Source organism: Pithys albifrons, chromosome 8 (genome assembly GCF_047495875.1).
Source record: "Pithys albifrons albifrons isolate INPA30051 chromosome 8, PitAlb_v1, whole genome shotgun sequence".
NCBI classification, from domain to species: Eukaryota; Metazoa; Chordata; class Aves; order Passeriformes; family Thamnophilidae; genus Pithys; species Pithys albifrons.
In genome coordinates, this window is record NC_092465.1 from 27,265,348 (window position 1) to 27,288,248 (window position 22,901).

Consider the following 22,901-nt stretch of genomic DNA (forward strand, 5'->3'; position numbering starts at 1 on the left):
AACACATATTTATGTGTGTGGGTCCACACATAAAGCAGTAATGATGGTGATTACCTGTTCACTTTGACAGTTGCCAGCACACAAAATAGATATTAGTCTGATTCTTAACAGGTGGGCATCCCCACCACAGCTGGAGATACTCAGCACAGCTAAGAGCAGATGGAATCAATAAACCTTGAATTTAAGTGGGGCAGAAACCGTTTTCATCCTCCATTTAAAATATTTTTTCACAGTCAGGTGTGAGGCATGTGGCATGTACAGGAAGAATAATAAACATCCTTGACTTATCTAGTATTCACACCAGCCATAACTTTTCACCAAACAAAGCAAAACAAAAAACATCATGAGCAGAAAGTGGTTTTGGCATCAGACTCTCCTTGTTTGCAGTCCCATCACACTATAAGGCAACTGGCAGTATAACCAAGCAAATAAAAAACAGCACTGTCTGAGGATCACATTCTTCTGCTGGAACTGTAAACTTTTCTGAAACTATTTACAAATTCTTTTAAGAAAAACCAACACATGGAGCAATGAAATTTCTCTCTGCCTTATTAAAAATTAGCTGATATAACAAAAAGTATTGTAACCAATGGCTACAGTTAACATGGATTTGGTTTTGGTCAAGGAGAGATGCTGTTCCCAATTTGGAATCAAAGTCAACTCAAGTCCTGTGCAGACTAGGCTGTAAATTCCTAGAAACTGGATTAGCACAGAATTTAGTTATAACAAATGATAGTTGAAGCCATCCTCCTTGAGCTTGTCTACTGTCAGTAAAAGCCCTCTTCCCACTGCTTATGTTTGAACCATCTCTACTCTCCCCAAGGAAAGAGGAAACCAGCATTAGCCTTTCAGGTCAGAATCACCCAGGCAAAATGTCTACTCAGATATTAACAGCTTGCTGTGTTTCTGCTAGAGGCATGGAGCAAGTGAATTCCATGGGTATACTATACCTGTGCCATTTATATTTACCTAAAATGGCTGTGGTGCTACAGGTACAATCTGGCACTTCCAGGTGCTGGTACATACAGATCCTCATAACATCTTGCTCTATTAAAATCGAACTTGATTCCAGGTTTTCTTTGTATGGTTTGCCTTCAATGTCTTCATCCCTTTTCCTTCTGTGAATAAATCAAGAAGGCATTTAAATCTGAGTTTACCTTTCTCTATTAAATTGACACAAACATACAAGGAATTTGCTCAGAGATGTTGACTGTGTTTCATCTGTTCAAACAGCTTCTAAGCAAGTCCTTCCCAATGCGGAAATGTGGTGCTTCTGAAAAGTGAAGGATAAGTGGCCAAAAGCCTTTTGACACAGTGACCGACTGGTAGTGATTTCTGATTAATTAGAGACACATTCTCCCCTTGATATGTATACAATGTAATTCCCAGTATGATCAAAAGGAAAACTGCTCTCCTTAAGTTTGCCAGGCAGCAACTACCCAGGGGCTGGTCTTTTGCTCAGGGACTGAACAAAACTGCTCAGCCTGTGGGTGTTTTTTTCACATGCCCACTGGAGTCTTTCTTCTGGAACATGTGCTTACCTCTTGCTGCCAGTAACACCAAGCACAGGCAGTTCAGGGGAAGGAGGAGGTGTGCCCAGCCTGGCAGCTGTGCTGGCTGCTGCGGGCACAGCCCACATCTGGAAGCTTCTGCTCCATGTCGGACATCTGTGGCACCAAGCCAAAGCGGCCCAGCTGTCAGGGGCTGCACTCAGAAAGCAGCACAGCCACCTTCTCACACCACAGACAATTTTGGGAGAGCAGCACAGTTCCCGTGAGCCCAGAGTGCTCTCCTCACACACAGCTGTCCTCATTGGGAGAGCCCGAGAGCAGCTGCTGGAGGGAATGGCGCTGTGTGGGAGTGCTGGTGGTGCTCATAGGGACGTGGAAACACTCCTGGAGCCTCCTGAGGCTGCCTGGCTCAGCATGGCTTAGACCTGACACCACTGAAATGTCTTACCTTTCGCCGCATGCTTTCCCAAAATGGTTTCCCTGTCTGTGCCTTTTTGGGCACCTACTGGCCCTGAGCCCTGCACAGGCAGTGCTGCAGGGGGTGTCTGACGGGGCCCAACCAGCAACTCAACACTATGGACAGCTGGACTACGGCCCTTTGTTGAGTTTGCTAATGCAAGTGTGACCTGTGTGTCTAGGTGGCCAGTTTTAACCTACTCTATGGCCCAGGAGAGCAGGTACCCAGCACCAGGAATGCTGAGAGAAAAGCAGACAAGGGGTTAATAGCAATGCCCACCATGAGGAACACAGCAGCATTTTATAATTGTTTGACTGCCAGCACTGCAAAAACAAGAACCCTCGTGGCTCCGCAGACAGCCAGGACAGCGGTGCAATGGGGGATCCCAAACCGGTGAGGGATGGGGCGGGGAAAGAAGGGGGACGGAACCTCTGCACGGGGAGAGGGCAGCACGGCTTCCACGTGCCGGGGAGGACCCACCTGGGGGAGGAGAACATGCCATCCTGCGCTTCCCTTCAGCCTCAGTTCTCCTGCTGCTGCTGGCGCTGAGTTGCGCGGGCACTGAGCAGGGCTGGCGCTTGCGGTGGATGCCAAAAGGTGCCTGAAGGGACAGGCCAGCTGCTGCCGGGACACGTGAAGGGGAGAGGCCCGTGCCCGCGGGCCCTGTTCTGCACAGGGCGGGAGCACATCCCGCCCCCTCATCCCGGCACTGCCCCCGAGCCGGGGCTGGGCTGTACCCCGGCCCTGCCACCAAACCGGGGCTGTGCTGTGCCGGGCCCTGCCACCAAACCGGGGCTGTGCTGTGCCGGGCCCTGCCACCAAACCGGGGCTGTGCTGTGCCCGGCAATGCCACCAAACCGGGGCTGTGCTGTGCCCGACAATGCCACCAAACCGGGGCTGGGCTGTGCCCGACAATGCCACCAAACCGGGGCTGTGCTGTGCCCGGCCCTGCCACCAAACCGGGGCTGGGCTGTGCCCGACAATGCCACCAAACCGGGGCTGGGCTGTGCCCGACAATGCCACCAAACCGGGGCTGTGCTGTGCCGGGCCCTGCCACCAAACCGGGGCTGTGCTGTGCCGGGCCCTGCCACCAAACCGGGGCTGGGCTGTGCCCGACAATGCCACCAAACCGGGGCTGGGCTGTGCCGGGCCCTGCCACCAAACCGGGCCTGTGCTGTGCCCGGCCCTGCCCCCGACCCGGGGCTGGGCTGTACCCCGGCCCTGTCACCAAACCGTGGCTGGGCTGTGCCCGGCACTGCCATCGAACTGGACCTGTGCTGTGCCCGGTACTGCCCCCAATCCGAGGCTGGGCTGTACCGAACCACTGCCCCCGATCCGGGGCTGGGCTGTGCCCGGCGCTGCGTTTCAGGCACGGCTCAGGAGCCAGGTCTGTGCGAGGGGAGCACCAGCAGCCCCTCGGGTGTCCCACCACCAGCTCACCAGGGCACAGTCAGACTCTCGGACTCATTTTAGCTCCCTCTGACTCATACTATGTAATGAAGAAAATTTATCTATTAATAGGTAATCATTATAGGTTAGAATAACCATAGAATCATTAAATATCAATGAATCAGTTAAATGTAAAGAGGTGATGATGGCCTTGGGCTAAGAAGAAACTGTCATTAGGCCACAGCAAAACATGGAAAAGGAGGGAGATGAGGAGTGGGCTGAAAGGACTTGGGGAAATGCTGGCAAGCAAAGCAACATGTGACACAGCATGAAACTAAGCAATGCTTGAACTGTTATAAAACACTTAAAAATAATTTTTTTAAATCCAAAAATGTGATTCTGATAAGCTAAAGTATGCTTAGAAGTAATATTTTTCATGTCAATAACTGTTTACAGAACCATAAGCTTACCTGATACTCAAAAGGCATTTCACTCTTCACAGAAGTTTTCATAAAGAAACAATATACCAGGCACACCAAACACTGTCGGGCCAAACACATTCTACTGTTTATTACACATATTACATTCTTAAATAAAAATGCGTCACATAACATTTTTGCATAGATATCTTACAATATACCAATTTAAAAAAGAATTATGAAACAGACCAGTAACAAAAATAAATTTTTTCTTCATTAATAATTTTGTAACATTAACATACCACCATCATATAATACAAATAATATTTTTAAATCTTAAGACTTTTTGTACAGCAAAAAAACTGACAAAGTAATATATATATATATATATATAAAAAGCTTAAAAAAAATAAAATGTCAAAAAAAGGCAGAACTGAGGGCTACAAGATTGGGTACTTCTGTGATATATTAGAAATACCAGAGTAGGCCTGAGAGAACGTGACCGAGGGCATCTCCAAAATGCACTTGTCAGACACATCTGGTAAAAGAAAAATTATAGTGCAAAATGAAAGTCCTTCAAGCAAAGTTGGTGTGAGTTTTTTTGTTTTTCTTTTTTTTTTGTTTTTTTTTAAATAGGGAGCATTCATACTTTGTTGTTGTTGTTGTTGTTGCTAAAAAAAGAAAATCCCCCAAACAAAAATCTAATGTGTAGTAAAGAGCAAGAAAAGTTTCAAAGAACAAGAATGAAAGCAGGCCACTTTGCAAAGCAAGAAAAAAGTCTCAGCCTGCATTATTATTTTTTCAACTAGATGTGCAGACATCCCAAACTCAGGCCTTGTTTCTAAGAGAAAAGCTGTCATAGTTTATATGCAATAATTTCAAAACCAGGTGCTTAAATTGGTGCAAGAACCTTCCTGTAGAGGTATCTTAATTAGCTGAAGTATTTCTTACACTTCAGCTTAACTGCATAGGATGCCAATGCAAATTCAATCCAGGCAATCAAGTAATAGGTGCAGCTACAAAATGATTTCAACTCGACTGATATTTTAACGTAGGGCAGCTTCCCTGGTAGAGACACGGCCTTGGAAACAAAGTAGTGTTTAAACCAGTGTTTTGATCTACTTCCAGAATCTGACAAGTCTGGAGTTTAAAACACAGGGTGATGGGTAAAATGTATGTTGCAAAATATAAAGACCAGCCCTTCAGCCATCAGGCCTTTCAGGGACTGCGTGTTAGCTTTTCAATTCCCCGAGAGCCCAACAATAAAGGCTAAAACTGCCATGTTTCTTTCCATTCTAGTTCCCTTTTAGTGTGTACATGCTAAACCTTCATACCCCTCCCTTCCCACCTCCCCTCCCAGACCCCAAATTTGCAGCCTACTCATTCACAGTACACAGCAACATGTATCTCCCAGCACTGTTGAAAACTTTCCTACAGAAGCTGACATGATTCCTAAAATGCAGTGGCAACAGCCAGTGCCCTCCTTACATCAAAGCAATAGGCACGGTTGGCTACTACAAACTGTAAGTCAGTAGCTCAGTTTCCTCTTCTGTGTAGGTATATACAGTACACTGTTGTACATCCACGCCCACATAGAGACAGGGTGGAGAACCTGTTTTCTGGCAGTATGTAGAAGTTAGGACCAAAGCACTGAAAAAAAAATCATCAAAGCTTCCGTTTTTAAAGTCGTGGAGTTCCAGCTTCAATTATTACACCAAAAATGCCATCAACAAGCATTAAGGAAAACTATAAAACCCTGTTTGAAAAATGACACTGCATTTGAAAGTTTTCAGGTAGGGAAACCCATTCTTGAGGTGATAAAGGCAGTCTACTCCTGATCTCCATGTTTTTATGTATATAATTTATATATACAACTATACCATTATATATATAACTTATACAGCACAAGTATGTCTTAGACTTCTTCTTCTGAGGGAGGAAGAAATTCTCAGCTTTACGAGACAGATCTTAGTACCTGGTAGACCAGATCCCACAAACCTTACAAGACTAAATCTTGCCACTGAAGCCTGTCCAGGCTGTGGAGGGGAAAGACTGCAGTAGTCATTCCTAAACTATTACTAAAAAGAGCCACAAATGTGACAAAAGGAAGAAGAACATCCAAGTTTGATCTGGAAATGATCGTTCGTGAAGGTGTACTTTTAATGCTAATGAAAGACAAGCAAGACTTGTCATTGAGTAGTTGCAGTATCTTGGGAGAAAATTATTTCCATTTTTCAAGGCAGAGTTAAATGGAATTATTGTCAAGCATTGTTTTTGTCTTGGTATGTAGGGATCTTTACAAGTGCAATTATATCTGAAATCAACAAAAGCCACTTTAAGAGTTTTAGGTTAGAGCATCACCCAAGATATGAAAGCTTAAAAACAGTCTTACTGGATGGAATGACAGAATGTGCCGAGTCCTGAGTGAAATCAAGAATAAAAGCCCTTGATCCACTGGGTGCTGGCCTAGTAACATTAAAATATTTACAAAATCTTCCACTTTTTTATTTTTTAAATTTAAAGATTTTGATGTACATTAAGGGAAGAGGCAGAGAAAGGAAAATGCTTAAGCATGTTGGATTTCATCAGTTTTGTCAATAGTACCAATTACGACCTCTTTTGTACACAGACAAATAATTATGTTAAATAGGAGAAGCAACCTTTATGTTAGAGACAGTTAAACTAAATTGTCTAGGGTCAGATAAAACGAGGGAGAAAGCCTGGTTCTGTAGATATCAGAAAGGTCACAGCTAAGATGTACTCAACCACTGCTATGATGATACTGATCAACTCCATTTTAGCTACACATCCTAGGGATTAGTTATATTTTTATGCCTGAAGTTGGAACAGTTCTCAAAGCAAGGACCTATGGGCTCCTTTTGCATTCAGGTCCTTCGTCCCCATCTGTGCTTGGTCAGTGCTCCCCATGTATTCAATGAAAATGTACTAGCCTAAAGAAACAGTAAACCCAATTCCAAAATGTCTGAGGAAAAGAAAAATTAATGAAAAAAAATCAATGTTCACCTTTGTGGAAATATGTTGGCTCAGATTTCAAGTCCTAGAAGCCCTTTTTGAGATATCACATGAGTCCTCCAGGCCAGCAAACTTGTTTCTATAATATCTGGCTGGTCCCTGCACCTGTGGCACATCTCAGGGTATGATATTCCTTCAAACTGGTTTGCTAAGGGCTTGAGGTTTTTTAAGATTTCCTCCTCTCTAAGTGTCCCTCATGAAGAAACCTTATAAAGTTTAACAAGGATGAAATTACCAGGATTTGAGAGAAAACTTACAGACCTGTCCTACAGTATTTTCCATCAGCACAAGACTGGAAAGAACTAGAGCCAGTACACAACTGAGCAGCGAGAGCTCTGAAACAAGTCATAGAAACGGAAAAATTGATATGGGAAGGTATTCCTGGAGGTCACCTAATACAGCCCTCTGTTTAAAGAAAGATTAGTCAGATCAGACTGCTTAGGGCCTTGTGCAAGACAGTGAAAAAATCTAGAATTTCAGTTTGGAAGAATTTAGAATTTCAGCTTGTCCTTTCTCTTCATTTGGCAGTTTAGCCAGGTAAAATAATTGTCTAGACTGAACCCTAGCTACTGAAAAAGCACAGCTCTGGAAAAATCAAGAATACTCTGGAATCTGAAATCTCCTTTGTGGTTAGACCAATCTTTATAAAATGCATGTGATATTTTATGTTGCCCTTTAACTCCTAAGGGGAACAACAAACATAACAAAGATGTATCAAAGTGTTTTATCTAAAAGGCTACTAAAATACAGCAGCATGTGGCTTCATATTTGATACAGTGTGAATGAAACAGTAATTTTTCTAGTTCAAAGTAAACCAACAATGATCATGTTGGAAAACCAGAAATTTGCTTGCCAGGCCTCAAGCTGGCAGTATAGGAAACACATTGCTATAAGCATATTTTTACGCAGAGATTTAGCAAATCTGATTAGAAAACTATTTATACTGGGGCTTCCTAAATGATTTTTCATTAGTCAGTTTTCAAAATAGAATCTTGTCTTAAAATATAGGTTGTGTCAATTAGATAATGGAAAAATCCAGAATAAACAAATTATATTGACACTGTAACATATGAAGAGCATCTTGATCTGGAATATTCTGCCTGGTTTTGGTCTCCCAATTACAATAAAATGATTGACATTGGAGCAAGTCAAGCAGAGAGCCACCATGGAGACCAGGTTCTGGAGCACACGATGGATGGAGAGAGGCTGAGAGATGTGGTTCAGCCTTAGCAAGAGAAGAGTAAGGGTAGATCTTATTCCTTTCTCCAAATACCTAACCAAGATTGTGGAGAAGAAGCCAGACTCTACCTGGAGGTGCACAGAGGAAGAGGCAATGAAAACACGTTTCAACATGGAAAATTCCTATTTGACACACGGATTTTTTAATTTCTTTTTACCATAAAAGAGGTTAAATATTGGAGCAGCTTGCATAGTGAGGTTGCAGAATTTCCATTCTTGGGGATATTGAAAACTCAGCTAGATATGGCCCTGAGCAACCAGCTCTAGCTGGAGGTTGGCCAAGATGGCCTCTGGAGGCCCCTCCTCACCTGCATGATTCTGTAATTGACTGCTCTGCCTCAGAATATTATTTAGGCAATCACAAAAATTCACATTTCTTTTCTAGTTGCTTCCTCTGTGTCCACTATCTTGTGAGACTTTTTCAATTCGTTCTCATCCTATAATGCCACGGCCTTGGAAATCACAATCTGACTTTCTTACAATGGCTTTGCTTTTAGAAATAGGCATAAATTTAGCATTGAAGGACATAAGGTTAAGTTTCTCCTTTCTACAGCTGGATAACTCAGTCCTCAACTGTCACCAAATCACCTGTTTATGGGTTTGCTTCCAAGGAGCCTTACACAGACCCTTTCCAAGGAGCCTTACACAGACCCTTTCCAAGGAGCCTTGCACAGACCCTTTCCTTTTCAGTCTGATTCTACTCATCATTTACAAAGAGAAGACAAATGTACAACTTTAGCAAGGAGACACAGAGCCAAAAAGGAACTAGCTATAGCAGACTATACAAGTTTGATGTGCCCAGCTTAAAATACCTGCAAAAAACCAAACCTGGAATGTGTCACTAATTATGCCTTTCCAAAATGGAGACTCCTTCTAAAAAATACTAGTTCTGGTCCAAAATTTTAGTAATGACTAAGACACTTGCTTATGAGCACCTCAAACCTCAATCAACAGATTGACTGAGTACATCATACATACAGATGAAAAATATCTCCCTTTACAAACACAAAGAGATGGTTCCAAAGCTCAAATTTTGGCTTCAGAGTTCAAGACCTCCTACAGAGAGAGCCTGAGAAATTTTAAATCTGCTTAAGTCTCTTATCCCCCTTTTCTCTATGCTTTTTAAGTTATTTGGATCCATGATGTAGATGTAGGTCTGCCTTTAAAACGGAATATTTCAGCATTTTTTTTACCATGGGGCTCTTGTTCTGCCATATCTAACTGAGATGCCAACAAGACCATAAATGAAAAGAAACAGTCTTGCTTTACTTTTTCAAATTTAAACAGATTCTGATACTTAAACTGTCACTTAATAATTAAGGTTTGTAGACTACTGATAGCATGTCTAAAGGCAGGTGTGTTCAGATGTCAAAGGAGGACGTTTATGCAGGTTCACAGCCAATGAGTATCATAGTGGAAGGTTTGAGAGCACACACTTTAGGACACTACAGTAATGAAATCCTAGGATTCTCCTACACTTTTTTTAATCTAACACACTGACCGGCTGTTCTGTTCTACAGTTTCACACAGCTGAGGTTTCAGTTCCCATTAAATATCCTCGTGAGGGGGAGCAGGGGGGCAGCACCAAACTCTGCTCTCTGGTGACCAGTGACAGGATTCGAGGGAACGGCATGGAGCTGTGTCAGGGGAGGTTTAGGCTGGATGTGAGGAGAAGGTTCTTCACCCAGAAGGTGGTGGGGCACTGAAGAGGCTCCCCAGGGAAGTGGTCACAGCCCCAAGCCTGACAGAGCTCAAGGAGCATTTGGACAATGCTCTCAGGCACATGGTGGGATTCTTGGGGTGTCCTGTGCAGGGCCAGGAGTTGGACTTGATGATCCTGGTGGGTCCCTTCCAACTCAGGGCATTTTGTGAGTCTGTGATCTGGCAGGATGCTCCACATATTCCATCACAAATTCGATTCTAGGGCCCTCAGTCCCAGTGGAACAGCTGGGTGGAATGGCCATAAAAAGTATGCAAATACAGAAGTAGAGAAATACGAGATTGTCAGCAAGCAGTGCTCTGCAATTTTTAAATGTATACATATATATATATAAGCATATATATATACACATATAGAGTATAGTTAGTTTAAAATCTTTGGAATAAACTCAATTTTTGTTCTCTCTTTCTGACTTCCTTTCTTTCACTCTCTCTCATGCTCTTATCATGAAAATTACATCATTGTCTCTGAAAGATGGTTAGATTTTGGTCCATATTTCATGCCATATGGGCCAGACATTGTATTTCCCCCCTGTCCCCAAAGTGTTTAGTTGACAATCACAGTGTTTTGTGAAAACTGTGAGGAAAACCAGTATCTTTTGAGTAAATTCAATCTCTCACTGGAACCAGAAGTTGCAAAATGCTGAGAATTCAAGTGCCAAGAATCCTGGTGACAACTCTTAAGCATCTATTCAGTTTCTTGTTTGCTGTTTTTTCCCCTATAGTTTAACCTCCCAAAACATAAATTAAGGGAAATATTTAACAGTCAGTGAGTCAAAACAGTCAAAGGGCAGTTGGCTAATACAGTATAAAAGAGCAGCAACCATTTGTGGACCACGCGTCATTTTGTTTCATTTCTAGACACATCTTGTAGGGATGGTCCCAGAATATACAAAATATACAACTTAATGACCACCTGCCAGCTTGCATAGGCCATTTTTATGGTCCTAAATGCAGTCTTTGGAGTCAGGGCCAGTGTCAAATAGTTTCAAATACAAGTTATGGCAATACATTTTTTGTGGGTTTTTTTCTTTTGTAATGAAGACTTTAATCCACTTTGAGCCAACGAAATCAAATTATCAACAGGACGGAAGGGTGAGCATGAGACCTCGACTTCTCCTTGATGGTTCACACAGTAGGCCAAAATAGACCTCTAGGTTAGTAATACTTTAGACCAATCATTTGGAAAAGACTATGGAAAATCCCTCCCTTCCTTCACTGTTCACAGAGTTACATTTTTTCACATAGGAGTGGGTTACAGCATAAACTTGATGAATGGAAAAGGAGGACTTTGACAATTTCTTTGAAAGGATAATGCTGCAAGAAGCCATTGTACTTGGAAGAGATTCTTGATTTCCCACTCAAAAACTGGAGTAGGATTTTTGGCTTGGGTTTTCTTTCTAAGATGCTCAACAAACATTAGCTTTAAATTAAAACATTCTGCAGGTGCTCTTTACACAAACAAAAGTCTAATGTTTTAAATTGGTTAATAGAAGAACAGCAAGAAAAAGCAACATAATTCACCACTAAATCACTGTGGGTTGTGGCTAACATGCTCACATGATGTGGACAGAATCCTGTAGTCATGCCTGTGTGGCCAGTCCCAGACCAATATCCAGGTGAAGACAAGGAGTTCTGAAGATCACTTGTTTGTGGAGAAAACAGAAAAAATGTTTAAGCTTCCAAATAAGCTTTTAAAGTTTTTGTTCAAATAATAAACAAGAAGTCCTAGCTATGGCAATAAGGTGAGGCTTACAGAGATATATTAGGTGCTGTTTCTCAGGGGTTTATCCCTTGGCTACTTTAGCCATCACGGCAGCAGCTTCCAGAGTCCCTAGTGCATAATGTTGTGCAATAGCCAAAACAAAAATTAAAATAAAAACAACCAACAAAAACATAATCCTCCATGAAGTCTACAGAAACTCAGGCCAAGAAGAGGGTATTTGTGTCACAAGTGTCACTCCACAGTCTACTGCCATTAAGGCCACTGGTATTGACTTAAAAGGATCTCAATAGCTCAGTTCTAGGAAGAAGAACCAAAACCAAGACAGGTCGAAGTGTCTGTGAGAAGTCTGATGCACTGAACATTAGGAATTCTCAGACAATAAACAAAAAACCCAAGAGGTTAATTTTGGCTACCAAACTGGGATTTGGTTTTCTAGGTCATTGTTTTCCCCCCATCTCTTTAAAAAGAAAGTTAGTGCTACAAATATGCAACTTCAAGATGACATATTCTTCTACTGAGTTGCACTGAGAAGCAAGTTAGGTAAGCCCCTCCTACTGCCATCCACATGCAGCGAAGCCTCCTGTGTTTTCTTTGATTTCTGTTGGCAAAACCAGGAAACAAATCCAAGAGGGATGAAGTACTGTAAGCAATTGTTCTTTTTCACTGACTTCACCTCTATAGCATTTCCTCGCCTGCATCTTCTCCCATCCAGCTGGGGCAAGGCATAAAGAACCGATGTAAGTACTGAAGTGTAACTGAGTGCATGACAGTGTGAGCATGTGGCCCCTGTACAGAGGGTTACACGGCATGAAGTTCTCTTCTCCTGTAAGGTAGCACGTTGTAACTTGAGTTCCACTTTCATCTCATAACACAGCCCAGATGACATCTATGCCAAGTTGACTGATATTTAGATGTGTCTCTTCATGTGGAGGGCAAGGTGATCCGACCTGGAAAAACACCTGCAACACAAAGCAAGTAGGAAATGAAATAAATATAGGATTTTGGAAGCAGGGTTTCTGCTCCTTCCTTGTTATGTATAGGAGAAAATATATATCCAAATTTAGAGGCATTCCTTGAGTTACCCATGGATCATCACCAAACTGTGAGATTGACCTCTGCGACCACAGAGAGCCAAATATCCTGTTCTCTTTGGCAGCTAAAGAGACTGCTTTTCTCTTTTCTCCATTCCTTGCCCTCTCTCTTCTGTCACTGAGTCAAACATCAAGAGTATTCCTCTATGTACCTTCAGTATAAAATCAAGTATTTAGTGTGTGTGTTTGCATATAAAAAATAAATAAAACAATTCAGGTGTTTTCAAATATTCAACATCATTTTAAAAAACATCAGCTTTCTCAAGTGCCCAGTACCTGCAACAAGCACCAAAGTATGATGATAGTTTTGAAATCTGAATTCTGATTTCTAATTCCAAACTGGAAGGAAAGCTGGTTCAGAGTTTGGAGGCTGACCATCCACCAGGCTACTTATCTCTCCCTTTCTCTCTACTGAGAATCTGGGTGCTAATTTGTGGATGCTGATGAATGCTATCTTCCTGAAGGATGTTGATAGAAGATAAAGTATTATGCGTATTTTTAAAGAGTTACAATTGAGAGACAGACAAGGCAAGGAAATTGTAAATCACACACGAAGTGTGGTAAAACAAGAAAAAAAAAAGAAAAGAAAAACAAACAAACCCTAGAAAAAAATCCAAGCTAAGACTTGAGCTTTCACTTCTGTTCTTTATCCACAAAGCCATTTTTAACACCTGATAAGAAAACACGATGTTTTCTGAACACCTAGCTGGATCCTGATGAGATGGGCGTGGAGTAGCTACCCCAGAGAACTAGTTGAGTTTTAGGGCTGGTCTAAATATGCAGTTAATGGAGAATAAGGTGGAACATGAATTTGAAATGAAGCATCTATCCTTAATTAACTCCCTCTCTAAAGGCTTATGACTGCCTTCTTCTGAAGTTACTTAATCCACTTGTGAAATGAGTTAATAAAGAATAAAACACACTTGCTCTAGGAGAAGAGCTACCCCACAAAGAGTTAATCAAGAATTCATATTCTAGAACAGCTGCAGGGCACTCTCAGCAGCAGGAACAGTAGCCCAAATTCAGCCACTTCACAGCACCAAGATATTGTCAGAGTGATCAGGGAAATAAGTTCTCAGGAGGACAAATGCTTTTCTTACCTGTCACTCAATATATGTCTTATTCCATCAAGATTGCCAGAAAGCAAAAATACTTTTTTGACTCCATATCCATTAGAAATGGGATTGAAAGCACAAAGCCATTTTACGCCCACCATCACAGTGTCATTTAAGATATGTGTGGCACCAGAGAGCAGGACAAGCAGGCAGTGGTTCTGGCTGCCTATCCTGCAGCCCAGAAATGGAGCCTGTCTGTCACAGTGGCAGGATTCAAGACACTCTCAGAAATTAAACTCCTACTAGGTAATTCAAGTTGAGCACTAAAAAACAGGAGCTTTTCAAGTCCCCTGCAAATCTTGGCTTGTCTCCTTTCCACCCTAAGCCACAAGACACTGGTTTATTTTTTAAAAAAAAACATCTACTACAAATATCACACAAACCTTCACATGCCTGTACCTTTTGAGTAAACCAATTTTGTAGGTTCCAAGGGTACCAGGAAAAGCTACTTCCAAAACTGACTTGCCTGACATGTCTTTTCACTGCCCCATAGATTTAGAGTATGAAAGAGCCACCGATAATGGTCAGAAGAATGTCCAAATGGCTTATTGTGAGAATCAGGATTGCTTATATATATGTAGGCATTAAGTGTATTTCAAAAAAAGCAGTACTTGAGTATTTTGTATTTTCCAGAAATAAGGTAAAAGAACAAACTGAACTACTCAAAAAAAAAGCGCCAATAATGGAAGATGAGAAAAGAACACTCTCTAAAGGCAAATACCACAGGATAAACACAATAACAAAAGAAAGGCTGAGGAAGAGAAAATCCGTAAAAATGAAGGTATTTCAAATAGTTAGGAGATGTTTTCTGTCCTGCTGGAAGTATTCCTCTGCACATTTAGTCCATCTGGTTCTACACATAGAGATGAGTGATCAAGAGGTGCTTTTATAAGACACAGAAACATTGCAACAAGGTAATTTCCACAAAAAAGTCATATATTCATCTTCTACGAATGAGCACAGCTCTTCTCATGTCAGCTTTTCTCTACTTCCAGCTTACAAGGGGGTTAATACCTTCAGAATGACAAAAATTGAAGACTTCTGTATAGGATGGAGGTTGCATCCTTCCAAGGTCCTACACGAACCTCAGCAAGAGAGACATGAAACTGACAATGGACATTGGGCTTTCAACATAGCAGGCTCCACACAGCTAGAAGCTTCCAGCCCTGGGGTGCCAAAGTACACCCTTGGACCAACATCCCTCTCATCAGTCTAAACTGAGAAAGCCGCATGCTCTGGCTACAGGGGCTGCCAAAACAAAACAACAGCTTGAGTGGCTGCCAAAAAGGCATGCACCAGCTGGCACTTCAGTCTAGGACTAGTCATGAGAGCACCACCACCCAAGCAGCAGAGCTTTTCCTCTCCAATTGTCTCTATTATAGATGCAACACAGGAAAGTGTATTGCTTAGTCACAACACAGCGAGATCTGCTAAAAAATACACATTCAAGGCATTGTTTCACATCACTAACCACCATATTAGCATCTAGTACATTTTTCAGTCCTATAATATTTTTATAGCTAATAAAATGGTACCCTATTTGCTAGTTTATAGCTAATAAAATGGTGCAATACTAATTCTTCGCAATCTCCTGCTGACTAATTTGGTTAGTTCTATCTCTTGGTAAGGCTGGTGGATGTGGACATTTATTTTAAACAGTAAAACAGCCCCTACAAAATTTTTGCAGCTCAATTACAGTGTCAAAAAGTCTATTGATTAGTGGACACATTTTTTCTTTCCTTTTGGGACTAGAGGCAGCAGTTGAAGAGGCCTTGCTGGTCTCTAGTCCTGCCCATGAGACAGGACCTTGCTCTGCACCTCTGGCTCTACACCTCTTCCAGTTCCAGACCAGCTCTGCACATTGTATGTGGGGCCATCAGTCTTTTCCATCATCCCTCCCCCACTTCAGCTCTTCCTGGAAAGGACAGCTTATGCAGGAATAAGACATCCTAATTACAAAAGTCATACAGTGGTGTGTGACACATAAATTCCCTGCGCACAAACATGATTCCTTCCTTTCTCTTTTTGCTCTATCTCCTTAGCAACACAACACTGCTCAGCACTGAAGCCTCTGAAGGAGAAAGAGGGAAAATAAGTACAATGAGATGAGAATATATTGCTCAGCCATCTTTCTTACCAGCTGTGGATTTTACACTGTGGGATGTGTTCATTCCAGTTAAGTGTGCTCTGAGCTTGCTGCCAACAAGGCAACCACGTGCCCATGAGCACACACAGCAGAGAGGAACATACACTCCAACAGTCTGGCACTAAGCTGCTATCTCCTAAACACATATTTATGCAAAACAAGTGAGTGTCACCACCCTGTCAAACTTTTCTCCTTGAAGTGCTGAGGGCTTGCACTGTGTGAGGACCAATCCTAGCCTGTGTTTCTGAAGATCTAAATTCCTGAGGATGCTAATGACCAGCACAGCCCTGGTGTTTGTAAGCCACAAAGGACTTGTACACTGCTTTCCACACCACTTTAGCTGATTCTCCTTTCTCTCCTGCTGCCACCAAACCACACACCATTTGCAGCACATATGACGTTACTCAAACAGTGGTAGTTTGCCAGCTATAACTAACCATGTGATCTGGGCTGCATGGTGTTGAGATACGGCTGGAGCAGCGGGAGAAGAGAATCGCTTTTATTATAAAATTGACCTCCACACAGAGGACATTAATAGGCCTTTGACACCGGCCAGAAGGTCAGAGAGACAAACACATCTGAAAACAGCCTTGGAAGGGAACTACAGACAGACTGCGTGAGCAACATTCCCCTTTGCTATTTGAATCACCCCTTTCATGCTCTGATTGCCAAGATGTAGCCTTCAACTCTGAACAACAGGCATAGCTTTTGTGCAACATCAATGTTGTTAAAAGATCTCCAGTAGGCTCCTTAAAATGCAACAAGCCAGCATTTCTGAGGGATTGGACACAACTCCTGTCAATATTCATGGTGCAATAAAGGGTAGCAGTTCAAATACAGAGAAACTGTTCTCCAGCTGGAATCCTGGCTCAGGAAGGAGCATCTTAAACATTGGAAGTCTGCCTAAATAGCTAAGGACAGTTTTAAGCCCATGTTTCAGTGCTTGCTTGAGGTGATATCTGCAAAAAGTGGTAGTAGAGAGATCTGAGAATGAGAAAAGAAGGTAAAATAGTAGGATGACAGAATGGAGTGAAACAAGAATGGGCACTGCCACTCCACAAGCTTGCAAAAACTAACTGGGAGAGTAACGACAAATCTGTCTCCTACCACCACACACAGATGGTATGGGCATGGAGTTTAACACTGCACAATCCCCAGCACTCTTAACTTTATTAATAGTACTTTTCCTTCATCTACAGATTCAGCAGAAGAGTAGAAAATGCATTAGATGATTACAGGAATATAACTCTTGACTGCAGTGACTGAGTTTGCTGCCAAGAAAAGCTAGGTAGGAAGAGATAATACATGGAGAATAATGAACACTTAACAAAGGGCTGAAAGAGACTGAGGAATTAAAAATACTGACTGTATTTCTTTAGATCTCTGCTAAAACTATTGTTTGTGCTGACACAGAAACCCTGAGGCTTTGTGTGTATATGTGTGTGTGTTTGTGGGGCCACAATGGTTAGTTCCTTCTTTAGAGGAAAGAGAAGAGAAAGGGAATGCCTTACTCATAAAACACAGAATGTAACTATTTTTCACAGAGGTGCTTAAACAAAAGCAGAACTGCAGAGATCCCTACTTGGTTTATCCTGTCCCTCATTCTGAGCAAACAAATGATAATCCAGGGATAAAACAAAAGATAATCCAAGAGGAAGCCCTCTATGGGGGAAGGGGGACAGGAAGAGGGGAGACAAGGGCAGAAGAGCACTTAAGGAGATGAAGCTCTTGGAAAGGCAGGATGTGAAAATGATCAAATTTCCTTCCCATAAAAGGATGGGGTCCCTTGTTTATGTCCCACACATCCTCTCTGCACGCATATTCTCTCTTGGTCTGGTGTACCCAGAGGCTTCCTAGAGCCTTTATTGTATTACAAAACGTTTCCTTATCACAGCCGAGAACCTTAGTGCTGCATTAAAAAGATGGGTAATTTTCTTAAGCCTCTTTTAAAAATATATATAAATAGGATTAGCTGGATAACATGTTCAGATGCAAGCACATTATTTGATTACTCAATAGTGGATCCAGGTTTCACCCAGGGCACTGCCAGTCTTCAGCTGGGGGGGAGTTCGAGGGGGAGAAGTGCTCATTGTTCGATCCTGTCAGTGCTGTCAAGAGTCATTACAGGGGTAATTGCTATTGCTCCACCCTGATTTCTTATCAGTTGGGATTGGGGATGTGGAAAAGGGTGTTCTTTTGGTTTTGTTTCTAAATTCAAAGAACGCAGCTTTCAAAAACACTCAGCACCAAGCAAGGATGACCATGTTTTTCAGACGAGCTCGGCATTCATTGAAGCAGCGAGGAATATAAAACGGAATGGGCAGGAAGCGGCTGTAAAGGCGGCTCTCTCTGGGAGCTGCTGGGTGCTCAGCTCACCCCTCTCTGACTGCCCAGAGAAGGACTGCTGCGGGACAGGCTCTGCAGGAACCTTAGCTATGGGCACCTGTCAGGATTTTAAAGCTGGGTCCACATGGAATGAAGGTGCAGAATATTTCCCACTTCAAACAGATGTCAAGGATGAGATTTAAAACTGTAGGAAGATACTCACCAATTAGCAGGAATGTGCAGAGATCACGGATCTTACATAAAACACCCCCATGAACCTGAACTGTAAAATGTGTCTAAATCATTCTTGTGCCTTTGAAAATGGTGCCCTTTGTTGTCTTTCATTGACTCTCCCTTGCTACATCTGGAGTCCATGGTAAGAGAAGACAATGATCATACAGAAATTCAGCGGTTTTTTCCTACAAGTTCCCTATAGATTTGGGGCACTTGTGGCACAAGAACCACCCACACTGCCCATCCCTCCTGCCATGCCCCCAAGTTTTTGTAAGGCCCATCAGCTTTTTGAGGCCCACCCTGCCAAAATATGGGCAGCCAGCAGGGGTGCTCAAGGTGATTCTGGAAACAAAGCGAATAGAGGGAGCTCTACCTTTGTGAGGGAACCAGGCTCATGGGATCAGGAGACAGAAAGCTGTAGAGATGCTTTGTTGAGAGGTCCATCACTGAAATGGTCTAAGGCCGTCTCTATGTCTTCTCTGATTTAAGGGTATTAATAAGAGCTGCCCTGTGGACTGAATCTTGTGCCCACAACAGACAGCAGCAGGGTTCAGTCAGACCTACACCTGGCCCCTCATTTTTGTCTGTGCTGTGGGATGGAAACAGCTTAGACTGCTTAGGAAGTATTCCACATCTGCCAGCTTGCCAGGCCACCAAGGCAAGACAGGAATAAAGTGGAGGGTCTTTCCTTGGTTCAGGGCTCGAGGCACTGGGACAGGAGGCCAAAAGGGGCCCCTCTGCTGGGAACCAAGTCTCTTATCTTGGAGAGCTGCCGGCTCCATGCCAGTCACAAAGCTCCATGTATCTTGAACACTGTATTAGAAGGCTGCATTACCTGTCACAATGGTTGCATTTAAAGGGCTTTGCACCCGTGTGCTTTCTGTAATGCCTCGTGAGCTCGTCGCTCCGTGCAAAACGCCACTCGCACCCTTCCCAGGAGCACTTGTAAGGCTTCTCACCTGCAGAGGGGAGGAGAGAACAGTCAACATGGCAGCAGAATTACTGAGCACTCAATTTGCAAGCCCTGTGCCCTCCCACCTTGCCTCTGACCCATCTGAGCAGGTTAGCCCATCATACAATTAATGGCCAGTGTGGGATGGAAACAACTTAGGGCTTATGAGGACAGTTCCATCCAAATTCTTGCACAACCTTATTTCCTGTTTCTAACTAAACCAATTACCCTTCAAAGAAGCCGTGTGAATGTCTCCAAGTGCCTATGCACATGTGTGGCTGAAGCCTGATGTCCAAACAGTTTTTCAGTTTTCTCTCCCCTTGCCAGATGAATCACTGTGGTACTTGAGTGACAGAGACACTCTGCAGGTGGCACCACTCCAGAGCGACAACATCCCATGCTTTACCCTGACTCTATTTACCCTGTGCATGGCCAGACACACATCTGTTCCCCTCAAGCAGTCGTGCCTGCTGCCCCCAAGGGCTGCACCTTCTTTACTTGCTTCTAACAAAAACTGTTCCTTGGTTCAAGAAATTATGTCAGAACATTGAGTATGAGAGGATACATTTTTACCTTTTTAAATCAGCTGGTCCTTCAGGCTTTTTGCACCACACCTTTATCAGGTGTCTCTGCCCCAAAATATTACTGATACCATGTAAGGAAATGGTGCAGGGATAGGACAGGAGAGACTCTAGTCTGCTAATGGGAGTTGGACGCAATGATCCTTGTGAGTCCCTTCCAGCTCAGGATACTCTATGATTCTGTGTTCACATCACCTATCTTAAAATGCAAATCAGTCTCTGCAGATCAAAGTCTGCCATGGTGTAAAATCCTTGGAGTCATTAACACCTTCTGATGAAGAATTCCAAGGTCTCATGAATCCCTTTTTCTTATTCAGTGCACATGCACTGGTGTGCATTCAAATTTAACATCTCCCCCCCCCCCCCCCCCCCCCCCCCGCCCCGGAACAAATGCTCCTGTGCACCTCCTCCTATATAAACTCCATGTCACTCTTCCCCACACAGTCAGCACCGTATGGATGCATTAGGAGAGAGCTGAGATAAAATGCAAACAAGAAATCACTTTCACTACCAAGCTTCTAAGCTAGGAATTATACACAGATAAAGGATTATTATTTATTTATTTGTTTGTTCTTAAAATGGCTAAAAAGGTCATTTTAAAAAACCCACCACAGACCACCCTGATGCTGCAGTGTGTACAACCCCCTAGGTCAGTCACATGAATCAATCACTTGACCACAGCAGACAGTGTAAAGACACAGATTTCTATATTTAGCACATCTATTCAGCAAGAAAAGGAGTGAGATCTGATTATGGGAGACCTACATATTTCATGGTGACAACTTGGAGAGGCCAAAAGAGCAAGAAAAGTGAAAAGGGCAAGAGAATTGCATCAATGAAAAAATGCCATTTTCTCATGAGTAAGTCTCTGTGGACTTCTTTTGCACAGGCAGCTCTGCTGCCCAGTGGCCACCCACCCCAGAGGGAACAGCAGAGTGGACTGAGACCTTAACTGCAGTTGAGTCATTTTACTGGCCTCTGAGAAGCTTCTTTGACTCAGTGGTTCAATTGGGGTGAAGCACTGAAGGAGGGGCAGCAGCTGGCAAGACTACACCAAAATATCCAGTCTCTGAATGAAAAAAAGGCCAGTCTGGATGTCTCTGTTGTGTGTCACAGTCCCCTATGGGAAAATGCCCAACAGGACAGCAGACTGAGCCAACAATAACACTGCCCCACTTAGAATGTGCCTGCCTGGTCATATCTTCAGACTTGCCTCTTGTTCTTTTATTCTTTGAATAGGATTTCTTCAGGAAAATAAAAAGCAAGAAACTTCTTGTTAGTGAGCCAAGTGCTGGTGTCTTGTTTCTGGGCTGGTTACTCCACTGTAACTCAAACACTCTCACCAGTGCTGCTCCCAAACACTAGAGCTGCAGTTGCAGCACTCTCCCCACTAGTCCTTGACACCCTATCTGCCATCCTGCATCTGCTCTCCTCTTCTCAGAGAAAAGGGATTTCCCCAGCCCTGGTTCTTGGCCTGTGATGGCACACCAGTTTTGCCTGAACAGTTTATGCATTATTTTTAAAAGCTGTCAGTAAATAAGCCTCAATGTTAATTCAGCTTCCTTGGTTCTCTGACGCTCTCTAGTGCCTACATTAGAGTGGAGACAGCAAGGCAGACAAAGTGCCTTGCAGCACATTTGCTACACATGCTGCAAAGCAAATGCAGAAGATGACTGCTCAGCCAAATCTGGCAGGTACAGCCAGTCTGAAGGATACAGTCACCTACAAAGCAGAAGGGTGAAGGGAAAACATCCCAGGCTTTCTGTGAAATTATTAGGCTATTAGGACCGAGGTGGAGTTTGGCCTGCTAAAATTTGTCAAGAGCTTTGAAAATGTACAGTGCTATACATAGGTTACAAGACACAGAAATGCCAAGCACAATTACTGGTACACCCACAGGATGCCACATATCTCTGTTACTTGCTGCAGGGGCTCCTCTCTCAAGTGTTCCAGCTCTGGCCTTGCACAGCCCTGAGCTGAGTTTTGTTTTCAGATGTTTTTCCTCTGTAACCCAAGCCCTGTTCCACAAAATGTCAGGCAGTGCCTCTTTGTGCTCCATACAGCCTGCTGGCATACTGTGTTCCGAGTGGCACAAGATAAATGCAAAGGAGCACCGTGACCTTTAAAGCCATGTCAGACAGCTCCTTGACCCAGAGACCTCAAAGAGGTTAGATTTCCTGCCCTCCTGCAGCTACTCAAAAGCACAGGAGGGAAGGAGGAGAGAGACCTGCCTATCTCTGCACGTGAAGACTAAGAACAAACTGCTCCTTTAATGGCTGCTTTCACCTTACGTGATGATGAAATGGAAGCATATCTTGCCAAAGTGCACATTATGTAGGAAGTATGGGAACGAAGAAGGAAGGAGGGTCCTCCTATCTCACTACTGGCAATCCCAGGGAGAAAAAATGGGAAGGATTCTTTCCATGTGCTAGGCTGCTCTCCTGTTGTTGCAGAGGATTAGCAAGAATAAAAGAATAGATGGTGAAATTCCCCTCTGCTGAAGGCAATGGCAAAACTCCCACTCACTTCTACAGGACCAGGATCTCCTCCTTTTAAAAAAATTAATTATGAACTTCAAAATCCAATTAAAAATAGCAACATCACAGAGCTGTGCCACACTGACTTTTTCCTAATTCCTCAAATTAATAACCATACTTAAAATTCATGTCTGCAAGCCACTCCCAGGAAGGAGGCTCTACTCCTCAGGTCACCTTTATTCAACACAAAGATTTATGCAGTCCTTAAACAAATCCATAAATCCACATTTATGTAAATGCATTCAGTGGAGGAGTCAATGCTCATGCAAAAAGGAGCTGATACCCAGATATGCAGCTGTTAAATACTCGGTGCTTTCAGCTCAGAACATGCTCCACACCATGGGGCCAGCTCAGATTTCACACATCCACAAAGGCACCTGGGAAGGGCAGGCAGCCAGCAATGCAGACATATGTTCAAGGAGTGAAT

General features: G+C 43.1%; 1 protein-coding gene across 1 annotated transcript in view; it reads right to left on the reverse strand.

Annotated features, from left to right (window-relative positions):
- Positions 1-3,902: 3,902 nt before the first annotated feature.
- Positions 3,903-22,901, reverse strand: part of KLF7 (KLF transcription factor 7) — a 66,774-nt gene continuing 47,775 nt past the window's right edge. Inside the window, exons 3-4 of the mRNA XM_071562501.1 lie at positions 19,240-19,363; positions 3,903-12,452 (exon numbers count right to left, since the gene is read on the reverse strand). Of these exons, the coding sequence (XP_071418602.1) occupies positions 12,401-12,452; positions 19,240-19,363 (176 nt within the window). The 3' untranslated portion in view covers positions 3,903-12,400. The remainder of the gene's footprint in view (positions 12,453-19,239; positions 19,364-22,901) is intronic.